General features: G+C 45.2%; 1 protein-coding gene across 1 annotated transcript in view; it reads left to right on the top strand.

Annotated features, from left to right (window-relative positions):
- LOC144111866 (nose resistant to fluoxetine protein 6-like) overlaps window positions 1–21,756 on the top strand; it is a 52,559-nt gene that overhangs the window by 7,435 nt on the left and 23,368 nt on the right. The window contains exons 2-8 of the mRNA XM_077644892.1: window positions 943–1,154; window positions 3,197–3,308; window positions 3,523–3,607; window positions 3,697–3,788; window positions 4,656–4,835; window positions 6,047–6,140; window positions 12,768–12,854. Of these exons, the coding sequence (XP_077501018.1) occupies window positions 943–1,154; window positions 3,197–3,308; window positions 3,523–3,607; window positions 3,697–3,788; window positions 4,656–4,835; window positions 6,047–6,140; window positions 12,768–12,854 (862 nt within the window). The remainder of the gene's footprint in view (window positions 1–942; window positions 1,155–3,196; window positions 3,309–3,522; window positions 3,608–3,696; window positions 3,789–4,655; window positions 4,836–6,046; window positions 6,141–12,767; window positions 12,855–21,756) is intronic.

Genomic DNA, 21,756 nt, shown 5'->3' with positions numbered 1-21,756 from the left:
GAAGTACATAATGGTGCAATGGTAGAAACTAATTCCGCTTTTGAAGGCGGCAAATGTATAAAATCTTTACAGTCGGAGTACGAATGAGTATACCGTTTATCAAACTGCGTTGTCACCCCAAGGCTAACCTTGGCCACATCCTGCATAAGTGCCCTCAGGACATTCCGCCGGAGAGCCTCCAGCTGTCGAACTCTGATCAGTGGCAAGCCACGTTGCGTGGCTCCGACATGGATGTCCAACTCCACGTCTTGAGCAGAACCATAGAGGTGATTATACAAAATTTTAGCGCCAGGACGTACTACACACATGAATGAAGAGAACAAAGCCCCCGTGTTGCCTTCTTTTTTAGGTTTAGTATCTTGGTGCTAAAATCCTTTCATAATTTCTGACAACAAATTATCCCAACAGCGAAATATTTTAAAGCTACATAGATGACCTAAATCCAAGGGTCAAGGCCTCCTGACGAGGCTGCATCCTCACAGGCTCCCACCACACTTTCGACAAAGGATAAACGTTTACCCTCTCTCTCTTTCGGAATTTGAAGGCTTTCGCGGATTGCGTGCCTTTCTTGGGCAAAAAACGCAATTTTAACAAACAATACAGTGAAACGGCACTGATAAAACTAATCGTCATTTGGCGATCACCCCTTCTAAAGGCATAATGGCGTATGAGATATTACAGTTCCTGTCTCAGGCCAGTAAAATTTGGTAAAGGAATCATTTGGCACCACTCAAAAAACAGTATTTATTATGCTCTGCGGTAGCTTCATTCCTTGGTGTCAGCAAAACTAGAGAAAATTACAACTTTGCTATTGTCAGGTAAAGCAGTAAAGCCATAGTTTACACCAAAGGCGTCTTGTTTATATCTCTTCCATGTATTCGGCAGCGGGACCAAAGAAAACGATTTTGCACCCGGTCTGAGAAATGCTTCTTTTTCACGCAGTGATAGACGCCACCGCAAAGTACCCTAGCGGAGCTTTGGCGACCACGCGGGTGGACCTAGGTGCCTTCGATGAATGCGTGCAGACCGTTGTGCGCAATGAATACGGTCACGAGACAGCCCGGGCCCAGTACTGCAACGTGGTTGCATATGGCGGAAACAAAACCGACCTGGATGACCTCATCGCCGCAGCTATGTCTATTACACATCCACGGGTGAGAATCACGCCTGCTCGCTTGTTGAGTATTGCTTAGAGGTTTCTTAGGTTACTGTACCTAATGCTCATAATTACCGGACACAAAAAAGTTAAATATTTAATACATTAGAGAAGGCATAAGAGAAGTCTGAGGCAAAATCCTCAGAACTGCACAGACACGATGTGTTTGGCACTGCATTAATTTTTTATTGTTTCACAGAGAAAAATGAGTCTCGAGCAGTAAACTAGAATAACTACATACGTCTGAAATATGCCCTTGAAGATCACCTCAGCGAGGGGTACCAACAGTTCCTTACTTTCTAGCTGTATTGTGGAGGCAAAACGTTCTCTGGACAACAATTAGTATAATGCTGCAACAATCTTACAGCGTAACACCTTAGAAGCACGCTGGATTTATGCGACGTTTTGAATCTATGCGTCTGATAGCACCTCCTATAGATAGAATTCTACTGGTACATTTCGACAGCCCGCATGTTCCCCCAGCTGCGCCTCGTCGTAACAAAAACCTGACGCATTAAAAATCAGAATGTGGCGACAATGCTGTTAGATAATGCTGGCCATTCAGTATAGTTCTAACGAAATCGAACGCTGTTTACATGTAAACAAACAGGAACAATTATTTCGTATAATATTCTGCATCACATTTATTTATTTCGCCGAAAGCACTCATCTATTGCATCAAGACCTATACCCATAAATGCTGTTCTAGGAACGAGAAAAACAGGACGGCTGTAAAACCTTCCCGTTATAAGCTGCAGTTTGCTGCGACCAGTTGTCGGCATGGTAGTGCTAATACCGTAAAACATCGTTAACAAATATTTCCTTCTTGTTTACGAATTCTGGCATAATTTGGTCGTGCAGGGCCCTAAGAGTAAGCACACACACGTCCACGAATTCTTCCGTACAATGCAGTCTGCAGAATAGACAACAGCGCGGTAAATTCTGTACACGCCGCACCATAACGCTTGCCTGCCTGCTAGCCCATGCGTTTTTGTCCGCATCTATTTACCATGCGTCTTCCCCACTCTCCGTGTCGTCAAAGTGCTGCGTGCGAGGTGCCTACCCTGTCCTTCCCCCTAGAGTCAACAACGTGCTGATTCTGATGTGGACTGGCTGTCTTAGGCCTGCAGGGCTGCGAAAACGTGCTTTGCACTATAAGGGTGGCATGAGAACGAACCTCAGTTAAATCACGCCCTCAAATAACTTTCAATCGAAAAAAAAAAACAGAGGGACCTTGAGCTCGGGACTAACTTCGACTTCCCACTAACATCTCCTGAGGAAGAAGGCATGGTCTTATTAACCGCTACGTAATAATTAGGTTGTGATATAAAATATATTGGAGTCCTGATTACCAACGTGCTCTCAGTACATATATTGCCGCCAGGCAAGCGATTAGTTTTGACGTGTGTAAATATTGTGCTGCGTAAAGAAGTTCAGTTGAAACAAACTTTCGCAAAATAATTGAAGCGAACAATTAAACGCTCAAAGCGCGCTTTCGTCGGCACAACTGATTAAAATCAGTCGTTTGAAGATAGGAAATAACACAAGTCAAGAAAACAATAAACTGTTCTCATACTCATATGAGCTACATTTTTCTTCCGAGTCAAACGAAATATAGGAAGCCTGATGCTTGCTAGTAATATTCTACCGGACCGTACAGACTACTCAGGCAACACGGCGAGCTCAAGGCGTTCGATTTATCAAATATAATAATCGAACCACCATTAGAGATTTAGAGAGCTATTTTGTTTCTTTTTGCATGATTACTAAGAAAAGGCTGCGCTTATTCAAGAAAGCCGTTTTGCAGCGCACTAGGCAGATACAGCACGGCGCTCCTAATATTGTTGTCGTCGAGAACGGTCAATGTCGACAATTCATCGGCATCGACATTGCATGCCGCACAGCCAAGTGGTTTTAGGTAGAACCATCTGGCAGCCTGCAGTTTTAGTCTCAACGGGCGCCGTAGCGAGAAACTATAGACAGAAAGATTTGGCAAGCGAAAGCTCGGGGTGCCTACGACAGGTATTTTTCTCTGTGCAGGTAGCCAAATTTCGAGGGCATATCTATGAGCAGAGGATCCCAATCATGCGATTAGGAATTTGCGTGCTCGACGTCTGCAATCAAGATGAACTGCAGCTGATGGCGAAAGCAGGTATGTATCTGCAGCACTGAACCCATGCGAGGCTCGCAGAAAAAATTCCCCGCTCCCGTGGGACAATCAGCCGTTACCATTCCTTCCGGCGAAAACATCTCATTTAGTTGCTGTGGCTAAGGACACCACGATTCGCGAACGTAAAGAACACTCAAGCGCCCAGCTTTCTGCTCAAGTTCTGCATTTGTTAGGCGTATTGCATTTGTTCTTTCAGTGCTTCCAAAGGTTCTTGACGTTACCATCACTGACTGCGTGACAGCATTGGCTCCAGATATGACAAGAACTCAGGTTATTATTTTGTAAGTATGTGCAGTTATGTGTAGCACCGCACTTTATCCGAGGTGTTCTGCGAAGAGGAGAAAGATATTTACTGCTCCTTTCTTTTCAGAGCATTTCTAGGCACTCTAGTCCTGCTCATCGTGCTTGGAACTGCCGTTGATGTGTACTGCTCACGAAGAAAGCAGAAAGGTGAAAACAAAGGTAAAAACGTTTGAATATTTACGCACGTCACCGATTCCAACTTAGATAAAACCGAATGACAAATGCCACTATGACATTACTAATAGTAGAGCAAGTGTTACGATTGACAAAAGAAATAACTCCAGAGGACTGAGAACATGAGCGCCGAATTCTTCAACCTGCATACGCTCGCCGTTTCGAGCTGATCTTCGCGTTTGAGACAATTTCTGCAATGCACCTTTCCTCGAGTCCCCTTTAATTGCCTAGTCTATCAGGGCTCGATTGCTAATCGTTAAACAGATATTGCGGCCTCTTCAAAATTGTCTCCCTTTATTCATGTCTTGATATTTCAGTATTGAAGATTACTCAAGAATTGTTTTTCACAACGTTCCGAAATATTTTTGTTTTAACTAAAACCGGATTTCACATTTCACAGGTCAATTTAGAAAATTTCTCCAAGGCTTAATAGCGAAATGACGACTAAAGTATCGCATAATTGTTATATTCCCCCCCCCCCCCCCAAAAAAAAAAAAAATACAGAAAGCATCAAGTTGTGAGACAAGCCTCGGATTTTGTGCCATTGAGAACCACGTGCATGCCCACGGAACTCGCTTACGGGCGAAAAAGTTGCATTAAAGCAGATGCGAATTAATCATAGTGCGAAAGCACACGTCCACGCATTCATGGACGTGCAAATAGGAAAGGAAGACCTGCCGTATATACTCCCTTATACGACTATCCCTTTTCGCGTTGCCGTGGAGCTTAATTCCTTAAAAACCAGTTCACGAAGCCAAACTTTTTTCCAAGGCAGTTCAGTAATGATCTTTACACGAAATATGAACTTCTTTGTATTCGGTCTCCTTTACTTCTCGCTCATTTTCATTTCAGGTGTTCTTTTATCGGTTCTGACATCATTCTCTGTGGTGTCAAATACGCGCATGATGCTTCAAATCACGACCAACAAGAGCTCTGACGCCTACAGCATGAGGTTCCTGCATGGCATCCGGTTCTTCAGCATTGTCTATATCCTTGTTGGACACAGCTACGGTGCCCCTTCGGACATTTGGGGTACGTAAGCCTTTGGCCTCTAAAAGAAACCATTGCAAGTTCTTGATAAAATAACAGCACATATATACTCTATCATTGTCGCAACAGGTGTCGGTTTGTCATTTGTAATGTAGTTGCCAACGAAAAGGCACCCTCGACAGCATAAAAGGGGCTTATGTCCAGGGCTCATTCGTATCATTATTTCATCTGACGGGATGTATTTTTGTATTTTGTAAGCTGTTTATGACGGCCACTGTCCTTAATCGTGTTGGGGTAGCTTAAGAAGCTAACGTTTCAAGTGTTTCTGAATATAGCAGTCCAGTTACCAGAGCGTAGTGTAAGCGAAGCGCGCCGGTTAGCAACGCACTTTTCCTACTACGCTTCATTGCAGAAAGACAAGCATGTTCAGCGGTTATTGGCCAATTATGTGCCACAAAAATACCGCGGGAACGCTGCATAATAAGCGTGAGAATTAGTTTCGACTAGTCTGTTATAATGAACGTGAACCGAAATATCAGCAAGTGGTCATTTTTTTTTCTTTCCTTCTCCATCGAAATGTGGCCACAGGAATAATAAAGTACGGTGTTTCTAGCCTTGTGCTCATTGGAACATAAAATGTCAAAAGCTATTCATTTGCCTTGATGCCGCAGGAACCTCAGCCACGTGAACATACATGAAATTTTGATTATGACATGAAATTGCGCTATCCTCATGCATAAAAGCTGTGGTGCGAGCGCTGTTTATGACGAAGCTTCCTCGAAGTGAGAAGTTTAAAAAATTTTGTCTGTCAATATACAGCTAATATGCCCCATGAAAAGTGACGACATTTGCACCGCCCTAACAAGGTATAAATGAAATATGCCTCGAGCGAATTGGTTTTGCAATCGGCAACTATCTTTCGGTACAACCGTGTGTAATAAAGAACGCAAAAAATGCTTTTTTCAGGCATATGCCGCGGTGGTAGTGAATTTGGCTGTGAGGCTCGGATTGTACGGGGGCGACGTTCAACACGAGCCGCGGCTGCCGCCTTTCGATGCAGCCGCAACCCAAAAACACCCGCGTGATGTGCAATGGCAGCGTGCGTTAAAGAATGCCGCAGTCGCACATTTGCCGCGGTCGCGCATTTCACTGTATTTTTATTTGCCCCACAGCTCCGCACAGCTTGCATACTGCGCGCGCAGAGCAATGAGAAAACCTTCAGCTTTACTCATACTTGCTGTTTTCCTCTCCAGCCAACATGGTGAACGCCATAGTATATGCCGACAACTGGGCGAACATATTCACAACTGTGGGATATATGAGCGTCGACTGTTTTTTCTTCTTGAAGTGCGTATTGCACGGCGCTTCAGGAAAGCCCTCAGCGGCAGATGCGGGCGGTGGTCGCATCACATCCTCCTCTTGTCTTCCTGCATCATCTACTGCTTCTTCTCCCAACCCTTTAACACTGCAGCCAACTGCAATAACTAAGAATCTGGCTAGTCCAATTTCTCCGTTCCTTGGTTAGCCGAATTTCTCGTCAACTCTCCCACGGGTTCTCAACGACACTAGGAGGTGCGGATAAGCTTGAGCCAGACGTAGGATATTCGCATGACCGCACTCCCTCGGCGTCGCAGGTCAAAGGCAAGGTTGCAAGTCAGGAGCGTGATGAAAGTTGTGCAAGTCAGCGTTTTTGATTAACTGGCTGAAACATGGTAACTAGCGCTAAAATCTAGTGTGTATCCCGACGGCGTCTTTTTATTATTCCTTATTTATTTCAGCACTACTTACTGTGTTTCAGTCAGTTAATGAAAAGAACCAACTAGCCCACAGATCTTTAATCACGCTCCTATTGGGCCCTGTTCTTTTCCAGTAACTCTAGCGTGTGTCCCGTCGGTGTCTTTTCGTTGTCCGTTGTGTATTTTAGCGCTAGTTGTCATTTTTCAGGCAGTTGCAAGTCCAGTCACGTCCATAAGCAAAGCCAAGCATGCGAGTGATTGAGATACATCCTGCACTAAAGTTTAAACACGATGCCATTTCACAGTGTCATATTGTTAGAAGATGGATTCGCAACACCTTGATAGTCGTGATAACAGGCATGTTCCAGGAGGAACGCTGCCCCATTAGGGCTGCAAGACGGTCGTGTGAGCTGGCGCAAGGTGAAAATTGCAATACATGACAACAAAATGCCGTTAGGAGAGAAGGAACCTAAACCCTAAGAAAACACCGCGCATTTGTACCGCTCCAGAAAACATGGAACAGAAACCCATGAATGCGTGAAAGCTCGTGCTCAATTACTGTACGAAAGAGAAATGAATAAAACGGAGTCGTGGCCCCCTGTGGTTATCAAAAACAATGAACACAGCCCATGAGGAGTGGCGTGGTCAAATCTGTTTTATAAGAGGGAGGTTACGGGGATAAGAAGACGGTCTATGGACTGTGAGCTGTGTTTATGTGGACTTCGATTGAACGTTGGGGAGAGGGGACCTCAAGGAATTATTTCGTTTATCCCCCTAGCCCATTCGTTGTCCTGGCAGCCGACCATGCATGTCAGACCCTACAACGACCCGCTCCAGTCGGTCGTCTAAGTCAACACTTACGTTGTCTGCAGTTATGCCAGATTTAGAAGAGCGACCTCGCATTCCCTCCACGGACGCCGTTAAAACCAGCGTAGCGATACGGAAGCGGCGGCTATCATGCAATGAGGGATGAAATTCACGCTGCCGTATTCAAATAAATGTAACTGATTCCTGACGCCTACACCATACCTATGACGACTGTCAGGATTCTAAGGCGCACAAGCGCTGAAAAATCAAGATCTCTTTTCACGTAAGAGCAACCTCGCGTTATGAGGTTGTGGGGCCGGGGAGCATTATGAAAACGTTTTCGCAACCTCGTAAATAATAAGTAAATAAGTTTATTTTCCAGGCTCAACCGGAGGGTTTCCTGGCTAAAAGCGGCCTGGGCAGCTTGACAGGGTGCCGGAAACCCCTACAAGCAGTAGCACACCAGCTGTACAGGACATTTTGCAATACCAGTCACGCATACAATAGTAGATTGAATAAAGAAAACACTCGACACATATATACACTGACTCGAATAATGTTTAAAAATGAGAACATTGAAATGGTCATACATATGTTGAAAGAAAAATACGTTAACACTCAAGCAAACGTTCAACAATCAACAAGTGGAGACATTGAATGGCATTTGAACAAAATATTTCCGCAGCTCAGCTTTTGTATACCCCGTTGTATGTTGATATGTGTTTAAAAATGGGCCAGATTATAAGACAACATTTGTAATTTATAATCGGTGCGAAAACGAGGTATATTCTATGAGTTAGTACTTCTGGTATGTATGTTAGCACGACGCGTGTCCAAAGATGCTAGGGTAGAGTAAAAATTGACAACTGATGCTGTGGAAAAATATATTTTTTGCAATGATATAAAATTATACAAAAGATCAACGCGGACAATGTTACGTTCTTGGAAGGCGTATTTGGTGGTAGTCATGTTATCAATATTAGCTATTTATCTTATTTTTTTTCACTGCGGCCCATACTAAGCTACAGTATTCAAGTTGTGAAAAAATAATGCATAATAAATTTGTCATTTACATTTCAGAGGTAAAGTTTCACGGCATCGTGAAAGGGCTCCGCAGATCGAAGAGAGTTTTTTGCAGAGGTGTTGGACGTGGGCATCCCAGTTTAAATGACACGAAAAATATACTCCAAGGATTTCGTGCTCTTCAACAATTTCTATTTGTTGATTTTCAAAGTTGAGCATACAATTGGGTGTTGCCGGTTTGTTTCTTGCGCGACTTATTATATCCTTGGACTTTGTAGGATATATGTTTAATCGAATCATCATTGACCTCCTAGATAATTTATTACATTACATTCCGCAATTAAATCGTAAAGGTTAGGGCCGGAAATAAGTATTGTGCTATCATCGGCGTATATTACAAAATCAATGGGAGGATCTATGCTAACAATATCATTTATGTATGCATTAAAAAAAAGGGGTCCTAGTATGCTCCCTTGTGGGACACCATAACTGATAGGCAAAAGGGAAGAAAGTTCCTTATCTACAGACACCGGCAGACTTCTGTTTTGAAGGTAGCTTTTAAGCAAACTGAGTGGTTTACCACGAATACCATACATTTGAACTTTGTTAGCAAGAACCGTATGAATTAAGAAATGATACGCCTTACTGAAATCGAGAAAAAAGCACATCGTAGACAAGTTCTCACTAATATTGTTCAAAATAATTTCTTTCATTGTTAGAAAGGCTGTTTTTGTAAATTTACCCATTCTGAAACCAAATTGTGATTCAGTTTTTACCCTATGTTTGTCAAAAAACTTTGTTATTCTTGACGAAATAACCTTTTCCAGCCCCTTCAAAAACACAGGGAGTACTGAAACGGGCCTGTAATTTGCTAATACATTTCGGTCGCCCCCTTTATAAATTGCGGACACTTTTGCCGTTTTCATTCTGTTGGGGAAAACCCCGCATTCCAGTGCAAAATTATAGATGTGAGAAAGCAAGGGACAAATTGTGGGTAAGACATATTTACGTGGTTTCATCTGCATTGTATTGATATCTAAGGCTTTGCTGTTACTCATTCCCATATACACATTATAAACCTCATTTTCATCAGTAGGCTCGAAAAATATAGTCTCGCTAACCTGACTAGAGTAACCGGCGATATTATTGTCCGTAGGATCTTGAGATGAAGAAATGTGATTGAGAAAATGTGTGTGTTAAAATATTCTGCGAGTGCTCTTCATTTTATTTCCTTGCCACTTAATAGCATAGTTTTTGCAACATAGTTATTCGCACGGCGACCTACGACATCGTTTAAAGCTTTCCAAGCAATATCTTTTTATTTTTTTCAAGGAACATTTGATACAAACGATTTTTGTCCTTTATCATTTGGAACAGTTCTCGTGCGATCCATGGTTTCCTTATCTTATTGGAAGGAGTGTATTTTACTAGCGGAAAGTGCTTCAAATAAAGATATAGGAAATGATGAAAAATAAGTCGTACGCATCATTGACGTCCGTTTTTTGCAGCACACAAGACCAGTCGAAGTTCGTAATATAGCGCTTAAATGCTGCCAATGAGGCATCTGTGATGCGCTGTACACTAATGGTCTCGTTCACGTTGTTTCGCTTAGCATGCTTATTTTGAAAGACAACAAACACCGGACAGTGATCGCTAACATCAGAAGCAATTGTACCGCAAGAGAGCACATTGGTTTGAATATTCGCAACTATTAAATCAAGTGCCGACACAGTCGTGCACGTGACACGTGTTGCTGTTTCTATTAAGTTCACAAACCCACAGGAAAGAAGCTTCATTTTAAAATCACGTACAATAACGTTGTGGTCGAGAATATTAATATTAAATTCATCACTGCACAAAAGGAAACATTTATTAAATGATGCATATTCTAGAATCTGGTCAAAATAATCTCTAAAGTTTTTCATGTTGCCATTTGGGGGGCGGTATACTACAGAAACCAGCTGGTTTCGTTTTTCCAATGTTAACACTTCATAATCTTCAGTAACTTCACTAAGATTAGGCAGGATGTGGCACCTTTTGCACGCGAGAGTATAGGTAGCAGCATCGCCGCCGCGTTTGTTAGGTCTGTTAAGGAAAAAGACTTCATAACCGAGCAGCTCTAGCATCCTGCAGCCAGGTTGATACCATGTTTCAGAGAGTATCAAAACCGTAAATTCGAAAGAGAACTGTTTTAATAACAGAATGATTTCATCTTGTTTGTTGCCCACTGAGGGCGCACTGAGGTACAAAGCAGTTTCACAGTTACGGTGCCCTAGCTTCACCTGTTGTGGTAGGACAAATTCGTGATAGGTCATTTTTGTTTAGTTCTTTTTGATTACAGAGCAGAAGGACGAGATTTTAGTTGCCAAGTGAGGTATGATTGTCGCCTGCTGCTGACTCAGCACGAATGTTTTATTGCGAGAAGTGCTTGATGAGGTCCTTCTCGCTGGTTATCGGTACAAGAGCCGAGCCGCCACTTTGCTTCAACAATATCTTTCTATTCTGTGACCAAACAGACTTCCACCGATGCTCATGCTTTTTTTTTTTACAGCAAACGCAAGAAGTTTCTTTTGTGCCGGGCAAAGGTGCTCATTGACGTACAGAGGATCAGAATTTTCCAGGCCAACGTCAGTTTTTGTCACCCTCGTTGTTTTGGCTTTCGGGAGGACTGTATCACGTTTGGCTTGAGACCGGAACTGAACGACAATATTCGACGTATCTGCCTTTCCTGTCGGTACTCGATGACAGGCTTCAATCTCGCTTTCTTGAATTGGTTCTTTAATTGCATTTCCTATCTTTGAGACTATATAAATCACAGACTCGCTGTCATTTTTGATGACACCTTGAATTTCTAAGTCAGCCCTTCTTGAGTATGGCTCAGACAGAATCAGTCGCTTGTCCAAATCAAGCGCTTTGCTTTCCAGATTTGTTTGCATGTTTTGAAGCAAGGTTCTTGTTTTCAGCGATTTCGGCATTTACCTTTTCTTCAAGCTCTTTGATAGAGTCATGTGCAAACTCGATGCTTTTAACTAAGCCTTGCTTTTCGCTCTTCAGTTCTCGAATTTCGTTGCGCATTTCCCGTTCCAACGACTCGCGAAGTAGCTTCATTTCAGCTTTAGTTTCTTCCCGTAACTTTGCTTATCAGCTTTAAAGTCCTCTTTCATTTTTTCTGCCTCCTTTCCAGCCAATCCTAAACGTGTGTCTCCTTACAGTCACACAGCACACTCGATAAGGTTCAGCAAACAGAAACGATAGCAGCAGAAGTTCACAAGACACTTGGCAGCAGAGACGAGCGTCTAATATTAATGCGTATGATCAACGTGCTCTTTTCACTAACCTGCAATGAAGGCCGCAGTAGATTAGATGCTCGCGACTCGCTCGACGTTACTGCCAAATGCTGCGAATGTCGATGAAGGTGCTCCTTTTGTAGTGGATGGGGTCACGTGGGAGTCAACGTAGCAGGTTACGGAGTAGTCGACGATGACGCCCTCTTGAACCAGGAGGTGTAGAGCGTAATCCGTGTTTTCACAGCGGCAGGCTACGGGATGAATCAGTGCCGGCGCCTAGTGCGGCTGCGTGGGTGTGCCCTGCAGTGAAGGCCGATGAAGATTAAGACGCTTGCGACTCGCTCGACGTGACTGCCAAATGTTGGTATGGGACTGGCCGGCGACCATCCGCTGGCCAATCACGTTAGCCAGAGGGATCGTTGCTGAGGCGGTTATTGTGAAGGCCCGTGAGTTCGACTTTGACGACCGAAAGGTCGGCGGTGCCCAGTAACTAACCGTTCTTGTACGTGCACACACCTGAACAACCATGTTTATTCTTAAATTTATGTCGCAAAACTTATGTGAGGGTTTAGTGCGGGCCATGCTTGCTAGAATCCTTCCTTTATTTTGTTTTAAAGTTCTCGGTTTTAAGACCCTCAAGACTGACCAGATAGCGCTTTTACATCTGCCATTCAAGCCCAGCTTTGAGAGAGATTTCTTCTAAACGCGCTGCTTCAATCACCGAAGCGCGAATGCTTTAGAAGGTTAACTTTGTCAGCTGCCGACCTCAACCTGGTTTACCGACACTGCGCAGAGGCGGCTTTAACAACGCAACCAGGTTCAGGCGAGACAGACCACGTCGAAAACCGGAATCATGAAAGCCACCGCGTCCTATTGAATGCTTCAGCAAGCAGCTTGGTTTCACGCAAAAGCACGCAGTGAGAAGAAAGCGTGGGTTCAGTAACATAATGTGCACGTAAAAGCAACCAATATACCTTGTGCTGCACGCCATGACACATTAGTAATCTACGTAGATAGTACAAAAAACGTCCCTTGTCGTACTTTGTCCAAACAGCGCTTAAATACATTAATGTGCTTTTATTAGCCACCACTGTACCTATATTATAAATGCTTTCTTGCAGCGGATTTCTCTTAGCTTTCGTCGTGCACAGGCAAAAGAGGAATGGAGTGATCGTCTTCGTGATTGCCGTAGTCAGAAGGTTCATAAGGTAAGCGTGATCTTCCGTCCATCCGTAGACAAGTGGGTGGATGTAGATATGCATAGATATACGGATTACCTTCGCAGATATGCATAGATAAGAGTCCATACTTCTTATCTACGCATGTCTGCATCAAGCAGTCGTCAGAGGGGTCACCCCTCTTAAAGATCAGCAGACATATATGCACGGAAGGTTAGGCAGAACCGCCATCCAGGGCCATTCCATGGTTGCGAATTTACTAGCCCAGCCGCACCATCGCATTGTCTGGCGTTATGGAGTACGTTTGTCTACCCGCTGTGTACAATGTGTCACCCATATAAGCAGTCGGTTGTCTGTCATATGCAGCCCATGACAATTTCTGTCTGATATATCTTTCAGAATACCATAACCTCGCGTTGGTTCTGTGAATGCAGTCTGACTGTTGTAAATTATTCATTTTACACTAATATTTTTTTCGTGGCTCTTAGACAGTACTTATGATATGAAATAATTATTTTATTTTATTTCATAAACGACCAAAAGAACTTTTGACTTCAAGCTGCGACTTCTGAACAAGATGTGAAAGAAGCGCTACGTGAAAAAGTAGGCCGTTTCGCAGGGCCACAGGGCAAGAAAATGTGGTGATGCAATTGTAGACGTAGCGTTATTACAAAACGAAAACCATCCTTGACCCGCAAACTGGCGCTCTGAATAAAACAATTTATGAAACTACATACGCACAGCAGCGTTTTCTATACTTTGGCACTAAAGCTAAGAGTCCAACATACAGCTGGATCAACATAAAACGTTAGCCATTCACGAAGCAGAGGCGCAAGCAAGCGATAAAGTGCGAGCGAAAACTGTGTCTAGGTATTGCAAGTCTTCGAAGGATTCTTGAAATATTATTTCTGCCGAGTGTATGCATTCGCGAAACAGATGCATACTCACTTAAAAAAAAAGCGGCCGCCTTACTCTTTATCTAGCGAAATAGTAACCAATATGTAGCCACGCTGTTAGTAACTGGAGGTAGTTAATTGCATGGCGGCAAAATTTACTAACCCTTCAAAGTTGTAGCAATAACTAACATTTACGTCAAATCAAACTATCAAGCCCTACCAAATGACTAGTAAGCGATGCCATCTTGTCTGCAGACGCCGTGGTGGCTCAGTGGTTATGGCGGTCAGCTGCTGACCCGAAAGAGGCGGGTTCTATCCGGGCCGCCGAGGTCGAATTTCGAAGGAGGCAGAGTTCTAGAGGCCTGTGTACTGTGCAATGCCAGTGCACGTGAAAGAATCCCAGGTGGTCGAATTTTCCGGAGCCCTTCACAACGGCTTCCCTTATAGCCCGAGCCGCTTTGGGATGTTAAACCCTCATAAACAAAACTACTCTGCAAAAACCTGGTTTAAAGTACAACCTTTAAAGGGGCTCTGAAATGGGCTGTATTAAAGTTGCAGTAGGCATGAGATGTTAAAGCACGTAGATTCCCGAACATTGTGCAGCAAGAATTTTTGTTAATGTCCTTTGTAGAAGCTAAGTTATCTGAAGTCAAAATTTGAATTTCAATGGCTTCGCGCCTTTCCCTCCGAAGGCGGAACTTCCTGACCCGCCGGAGCTATGCGGCTTACTGGCCACGGCATCTGCCTTCCATCTGAAAGAATATAACCAATAGCCATCTCCCAACTGTTGTACGCAGGTGCGAGCGACGGAAAAGGGCGCGAGCAGGAAAAAGTCACCAGAAAGTAGTGGCCAAATTTCGCGCGTGATTGTGGGTCCAATGCTGCTTGTAGAACTGTATTGTTCGGCTCAATTGTCCTAGACAACACAGTTGAGTGATTGCGCGAGTTCATGGGCTCTCCTCGGAAGGTGTTTCAGAGCCACTTAACTGAAGAATGCACTACTATACCCTCTTAGTCACTGCTTCTTTGCGCAGGTGAAGGTGCATAGCACTCTTTTAAATGCAGGTTGAAGCAGCTACCACCAAACGCCTAAAAACTACTTGCATCCCATGGTGCTAGGTTTCCAGTATGATGTGTTGGTGTTATGTGTTATTTTGCACTCTGGAAAAAAATCCGCAAGAGCTATACATTAAGTATGAAGAACACCTGACACCAATAAGAGCGACCGCCTGTGTGCTGGACACAACAAACGTACAGTCGTCAGCACGCTTAACACGAATGACGGAAAGCGTGGCCGGGAGCGGCTTGGATTAACGCCATCGCCGCGATGTGTTGCGCGCTCTTGCCGAGATAACATCACGGTATTTTTGCGGTGGCTGACGAAAGCTGGAGCGCAGCCGGATTTGACTACTCACCTTGTTATTTCGCTTGTATCTAGCCGGCAGGGTGAGTCGCTCACTTGACTGTTTCGCGACTTTTCTCTACTGGCCGCGGCTCACGCGGGCACAGAACACACGTTGCGGTTTGCTTATCTCCAAAAAGCGCTAAAGTGGCGTGTCTTCACACCGCTCGAGCACTTTTCCAGGTCGGCCTCAAAGCCTGTGATCTAAAGAAATGAAGATTCGGAAGAGCAGAGCAAACGTGGGTTTTTGGCGGTTGTAAAGATTGGACAATAAATTTTCAAATACGGTGGCCTCCTTGCGCTGGTCCTTCATTTCTCACATTCTAGGACAGCGTGTGTCGCTGTGCTCTCGCAGGTTAGTGTCTGGCTTCCTGTTTCGCCCACGCTGCACTGGAGATCCAGTGCAGGTGCGCAAGAGCTGCTCGTGTCATGAGCAAGAGACGTCGATGCAATTCAAAGTAAAATTTTAATGTCTGATTATTAGCGAGAGGCGCCAACTAAACCGAAACGAGCCGATTTTGAGCACAAGCACAAATTAGGAACAAACCAGCCCTGGTTCCAACGAGAAATAAAGGCTAGAGCACTTGTTGACAGTAAAAAGAACATTCTGCCTAATTGACAATGCAGTAGCGCGTGCTCCCGCGCTCTTCACTGCGTCCATTCGCTCAGGCAGGGAATTGTCGAGCGCGTTAACAACCTCTCTGCCAGCCCGCACGATCTCCCATTGTTCTGGTAGGGCAATCCAGAGGTAGTCCGCCGTTGTGCAACTCGAGCCCAAGCGCCTCGAAAGATTAAATTTCTTCATGCCCCAAACATTTTCAGTTAAGTTTAGATCGGAGCTGCGGCTGGGCCCCTCAAGCTGCATGATCGCTTGGCGATCCAGAAAATCTTGCGCAACTCGCGCGGCGTGGATGGTGGCTCGGTCATGCTGAAGAAAAAAAACGACTTGTCAGCATCGCATGGCTATAAAATGCACTAAGGACTTACCGGTGCTGTTCAGGACGCCAAGTCTTTGGGGTTGGTCTCACCGCGTAGAAAACGTCGCTTCGTCTGTAAAAACGACGTATTCCCAGTCGTCCGGCGTCCACTATTCGCGTTCTTGAGCGAACTGGAGTTGCTGGTGGCGATGCGGCGCTTCCAACACTGGCGTCCTAGCGGCGACCCGGTTTTGGATGGCCGCTTTACGTAGTCTTCTGCGCATGGTGTCCGTGCTAGCTTGTAGCCCAAACTCATCGCGTATTTACGCGCTGTCAGGAAGGGGTTGTCCACTGAAGAGGCTACAAAGAGAATATCTTCTTCAGGGGTTATTGCCCGCTCCAGAATTGTGCGTGCAGCATCCTCTATCCGTTCTTCGTCTCTGAATGCCCGGACAATTCGGATTAACCGTGGAAACTGGCCGCCCAACTGTAGCAGTTATTTCTCGCTGCGACATTGTACGGGCCATGTAAACTATAGCGAGGCGCCCTTCCTTCGGCACTCTGCGCGGAATCTTTAGCACACACTTGTTAGATGCATGACTTTATATAACACTGGTCTAGCGTCATCCCAAACTATCGTAAATTTCATTGGGTGTTGCCGCGCCTATATCGGCGTTAGCGCGTTCATGCTGTCTCAACCGGCTAGCTGCCTGAAAACTATCCACTTCGAGCTGCCATATCGCTTCATGCTGTCGTATTATAAATTTCTAGACTTCTAGGCATAAAATTCCCCGAACCGTAACAAGTGGTCTGTGCCCTTGATGATATTCTTACACGAGCAACGCCATTTTACAGTATTATTTCTTCTTGATGCCAATCTTCGCGGAAAATCAAGTGCCATGCATGCCATTTCAGAGTAACTTGGTAAAGACCGCATCAAGAGTGCCCGGATATGAGCACGTGGCAACAGTTCACTTAGTTCGCAGAATATTCCAAAGAGCAATCAATTATAAGGCAATCGGTATCCTCCAACGGCTTATACCATTGGACTCGTTGCATCTCTGGCCAGAGGCTTCCTAGTTTGCATAATAATGCCACCACGGCATCCAATATCTGTTGTCCTCAGCTGCTGGCTCAGGAGACCCGGGTTCAATCCCGGCCGCGGCGGTCGTATTTTGGTGGATGCGAAATGCTGTACGGACGTGTTCTGTGCGACGCCAGTGCACGTCAAAGAACTACAGATGTGAGAAATTATCCGCTGCCCTTCCACTGCGGTGTCCACAACCTGAGTGGCTTTCGTGCGGCATCCATAGCCTGAGTCGCTTTGGGCATTAAATATTATAAAACCAAACGAAGTTTTCCAAAAGAGTCAGATTTTTATCCCAACGGATGCTTATATAGCGCCTCTCGCTAATAATCAGACATTAAAATTTTACTTTGAATTGCATCGACGTCTCTTGCTCATGACACGAGCAGCTCTTGCGCACCTGCGCTGGATCTCCAGTGCAGCGTGGGCGAAACAGGAAGCCAGACACTAGCCTGCGAGAGCACAGCGACACACGCTGTCCTAGAATGTGAGAAATGAAGGACCAGCGCAAGGAGGCCACCGTATTTGAAAATTTATTGTCCAATCTTTACAACCGCCAAAAACCCACGTTTGCTCTGCTCTTCCGAATGTTCATTTCTTTAGATCACAGGCTTTAAGGCCGACCTGGAAAAGCGCTCGAGCGGTGTGAAGACACGCCACTTTAGCGCTTTTTGGAGATGAGCAAACCGCAACGTGTGTTCTGCGCCCGCGTGAGCCGCGGCCAGTAGAGAAAAGTCGCGAAACAGTCAAGTGAGCGACTCACCCTGCCGGCTAGATACAAGCGAAATAACAAGGTGAGTAGTCAAATCCAGCTGCGCTCCAGCTATCGTCAGCCACCGCAAAAATACCAAGATGTTATCTCGGCAAGAGCGCGCAACACATCGCGGTGCTGGCGTTAGTCCAAGCCGCTCTAGGACACGCTTTCTCTCATTCGTGTTAAGCGTGCTGACGACTGTACTTTGACATTGACACGGTGGCATCAGAGCCTACTACGTTTTCGAAGCAATATAATCAAACGAGCATACTCATGCGATGCGCGGAAAGCCTAAAATCACAAAGGTGACACAAACTAGGCACGTTCACTGCGCATGCGCAGGTTAATTCTTTGCTCGCCATGGATTCCTCGTACGTCTGGCCCTCTCTAGCCTCTTACCTCTGTCAGCTAAGATAACATCCTTAACTTTGCAACCTGCTATTGCAGAAATGGCAAATGTGCACAAACGTATGACGCAGAAAAAATATTCTATTGAAAAAACATGCCATTCGCACTACTATATGTGCCATTTATATAATACAACCTTCTGTTTAAGAATGGTTGCTAACCGTTACAGCAGTAACAAGCAATCGAAGTTAGTAAAACGTAAGTGCCGACTTTTACTAACTCTACTTTTAAGACGGCACAACAGATTTAGCAACCAGGTAGTAGAAAGCAGTCAGAGTTGATAAAAAAGTAGTAACGCGTAGTTGGTAAAAAGCGGCACTCTCTAACTGATTACTTTTTAAGAGTATAGAGTGCATAGACAGTGTGCGAAGCACGACGCGCATGCTATAAAAGGGCACTGATGACAGCTCCATCCAATTCTTCTTTCCAGAAAAAAAATCTCTGATTCTTTGTTTTTATGCTAAACAAGCCCTCTTTGCCCTTAGTGACCCTTTAAACACGGTTTCTTCGATATCTTTGCGCTGACCGCATCCTTCACTTAAGGAAAATGAACTACTGAGATTCGAGATAATGGCGCGTGTGGTGCCCGAAGACCATCTGACATTTCCTCCTGCGCTGGAGGCCACCGGCGCCACTACGCGCGCCTTTGTTGAAGGCGCTCCGACGTTTACGGGGCTCAGCCCGGATGGCAACGACTCCCTGCCCTTCACAGGAAAGGGCCGCGCACAGAAGCGGATGCACCGGAGCTTCGCGCGCTTGCTGGAAGCCATTCGCGTCGCCCAGTGGCCCTCGTTTTTGATAAAGGGAAAATGAAGACTAATCTGGAGTTGGCTTGTATCGATAGATTCCAGCTTTTCAATGACAAATGCGCTGCATTAATTGAAAACAAAGCTTTTATAAGCTAGCAAAGACAAAAAGAAATAAATACAGGTACCACCACCACTGTCTCTTTTTGGAAGCAGATTGCGCTACGTAAAGAGAGTTTTTCTTTTTTTTTTGCACGCAAATCCCTATGGTTGAATGAAAGCAATATTTGGTTCCGATCAGCGCAGACGATGTCTTTTCCCGGTCTTGGAATCTCAAGTTTAAATCAAGTGGCGGATAAATTTTTTACCACTTTTCTTAGCGATTAATGCGTCTTTCTTTGACTGACGGACAAGCATCTACATCGCCAGAAAGACCCATAGCATCTATTTTTTCATAGAACAAAAATTGCCTCGAGTTGTCATCAGCGCCCCTTTAAAGCCTTGCGCTCTTAATATATAGAACGTTGTACCCAAAAGGAGTCCAAATGTACCCGAAACATAGTCCATATGCATCTTTGAGTGGTTAAACTCCACAGACCACACAATACGAATGTCTACTTGGCCACTCCCTTACCCGCCACCTCTCCAACAGATAAGTTCATAACCTGGGGCCGCATTCGGAGTTTGTGTAATAATAAAAAGGGTCATAATCTGCCACAGCGGCCGCACCTGATTGGTCAAAACGCCGGAAGCGGATATCGGTTCAGTTGCGACTGTGAGTGGCGGCAGGATATCACTGCGTTGCGGTTGCCACAGGGAAACGTCCAGCGGCGCTTTTGCTCTTTGCCGACATATGGAACGAGACCAATGCGAGAGCAGAAACATTCAGCCACAAGTTTAGCTGCCCATCGGATTCCACCGTAAAGGGGTAATATGAAAGCAGCTTTATTTGCCCAGTAGACTTCGGCGAACAGAAACAATAGTTCAGATACTCTTTTCTGCACCGTAAAAGTCGGAGGTGTGCTTAAAGAAGAAAATATTGTACGCAATACGCATACCTTTTCAGTAACAGAAGGCAGCCGCTACAGCCGTCGATAGCCTACGGTAAATAAAAGACAGCTATCTTGCTCGCATAACATGGCGTTTTAGATTTACCTTGAGGGTAAAAGGGAACGGAGAAGAAAATTTGTAGCATGCACTCACTCACTGCGCAATGCGCGCTCCGTGTTGTGCTGAACCAAGATGCCGTGACGAATTGCCGTCTGCAACATAGCTGAACGTAAGTGGTCGCTGTTATCGGACAGTTGTGCAGAGGGTAATTTCCGTTTTTCATTCCTTTTATGCATGTACTGCAAGAGCCGCGAAATGCCGCATATAGGTTTTTAATTTTCTGCCGTCAACAAATAAAAGGGGTCAGCTAAAAAAAGAATTTGCTGTATTTCTCTTCATAAATGCGCTGGGAGACTTCGCAGACCAAATTTTCATAAGTTCGCCATGATGCAAGGCGCCGGCATGCCTACACTGGCGCATGAAAACCAACTTGCATCCTAACTCCTGAGAAAAATACAGAGCCACACCACCGCGGCTACCGAGAACAGTAAGGGACGCCGAAAAACCACCTCTGGCATGTCAAACGCGTCGGTGTAGCAGCGCGTCACTGTCGAGTGACCATCCGTGCACATGAGCGGTTTCACGCTGGCAGGCATTACACACGATCATGATGCAAGATGCTTAAACAGCTAATACAGAGTTCTAGAATGGGTAATGCACGTTTGCGCGAAGTAAACGCAACTATTTCGAGGGTCATTATGCTTTATGTTACATCATATAACCTACGCAGACGCGATAACTCCGGTGATAGTGGCACCATTCGGTTTGAATGAAGAGAACAATTTCTGCAACAAACCGCTGCTCGGTAGGCCTAGGAGCTACAGAATTATCCAACCAAATAAAAAGCAGGCCAAATTTATCGTCCATCCAATTTGCTATAGGCAAGATAAGACGAAGCGAGAGTCCCGTAACCTGTTTATAGCCTGTTCACGCGCCGAAAAACACAGTAATACCGACGAGTTCACTTCGAAGCGAGACGCTCGGCTTCAGAGTGTGCCGCCATGTTGGCTGTCCTTGAGCATCTGCTGTAGAGGAGCGTACGCTATGTGTCTGACTTCACCGTCCGATTTCTTCAACCCTTTTTGCTGCATCCGGACCACCACATCCGCTTCCGGCGTTTTGAAAAATGAGGTGTAGCCACTGCGGCAGATTATGACGCTTTTATTATGACCCATACTCGGAATACGGACCCTGATTCTCGGTAAAATTGAGGCAGTGGTACAGCCGTACCCTACATCGCGTGGCTCTTCCTTGCTGTGTTTCACGTCTATCTCCAGTGCCTGCGAGGGCGCCAGATGGACCTGCCCCTTGCTGAGCAGCTATAGGTGGCTCCAACAGCGGTTGTAGAAGTTTGACAGGCATGTGCGCTCTCCAGAGGGTCCCCGTCTCGACGCAGCATTTCATAAAGTCAGCATTAAGGACTGGCTATTCTTTCGTCTAAACGCATTGCCTGCAACGAGTCTTGGAGAATCCCATCGCAATTTTTCTACCGTTACCACCCATGTGTCCCTGCTCATCTGCTCCTCATCCACTTCATAGTTCTTCCCTTGCATGTAATATGCGCCGCTGCGCCTTTAGCTCTCCAAGACGCTTTTTCGGTAGTGGGATATTT

This window comes from Amblyomma americanum, unplaced genomic scaffold (assembly GCF_052857255.1).
Source record: "Amblyomma americanum isolate KBUSLIRL-KWMA unplaced genomic scaffold, ASM5285725v1 scaffold_12, whole genome shotgun sequence".
Classification (NCBI taxonomy): Eukaryota; Metazoa; Arthropoda; class Arachnida; order Ixodida; family Ixodidae; genus Amblyomma; species Amblyomma americanum.
The sequence above is the reverse complement of the archived record's forward strand: the minus strand, read 5'-3'. Positions and strand labels throughout refer to the sequence as shown.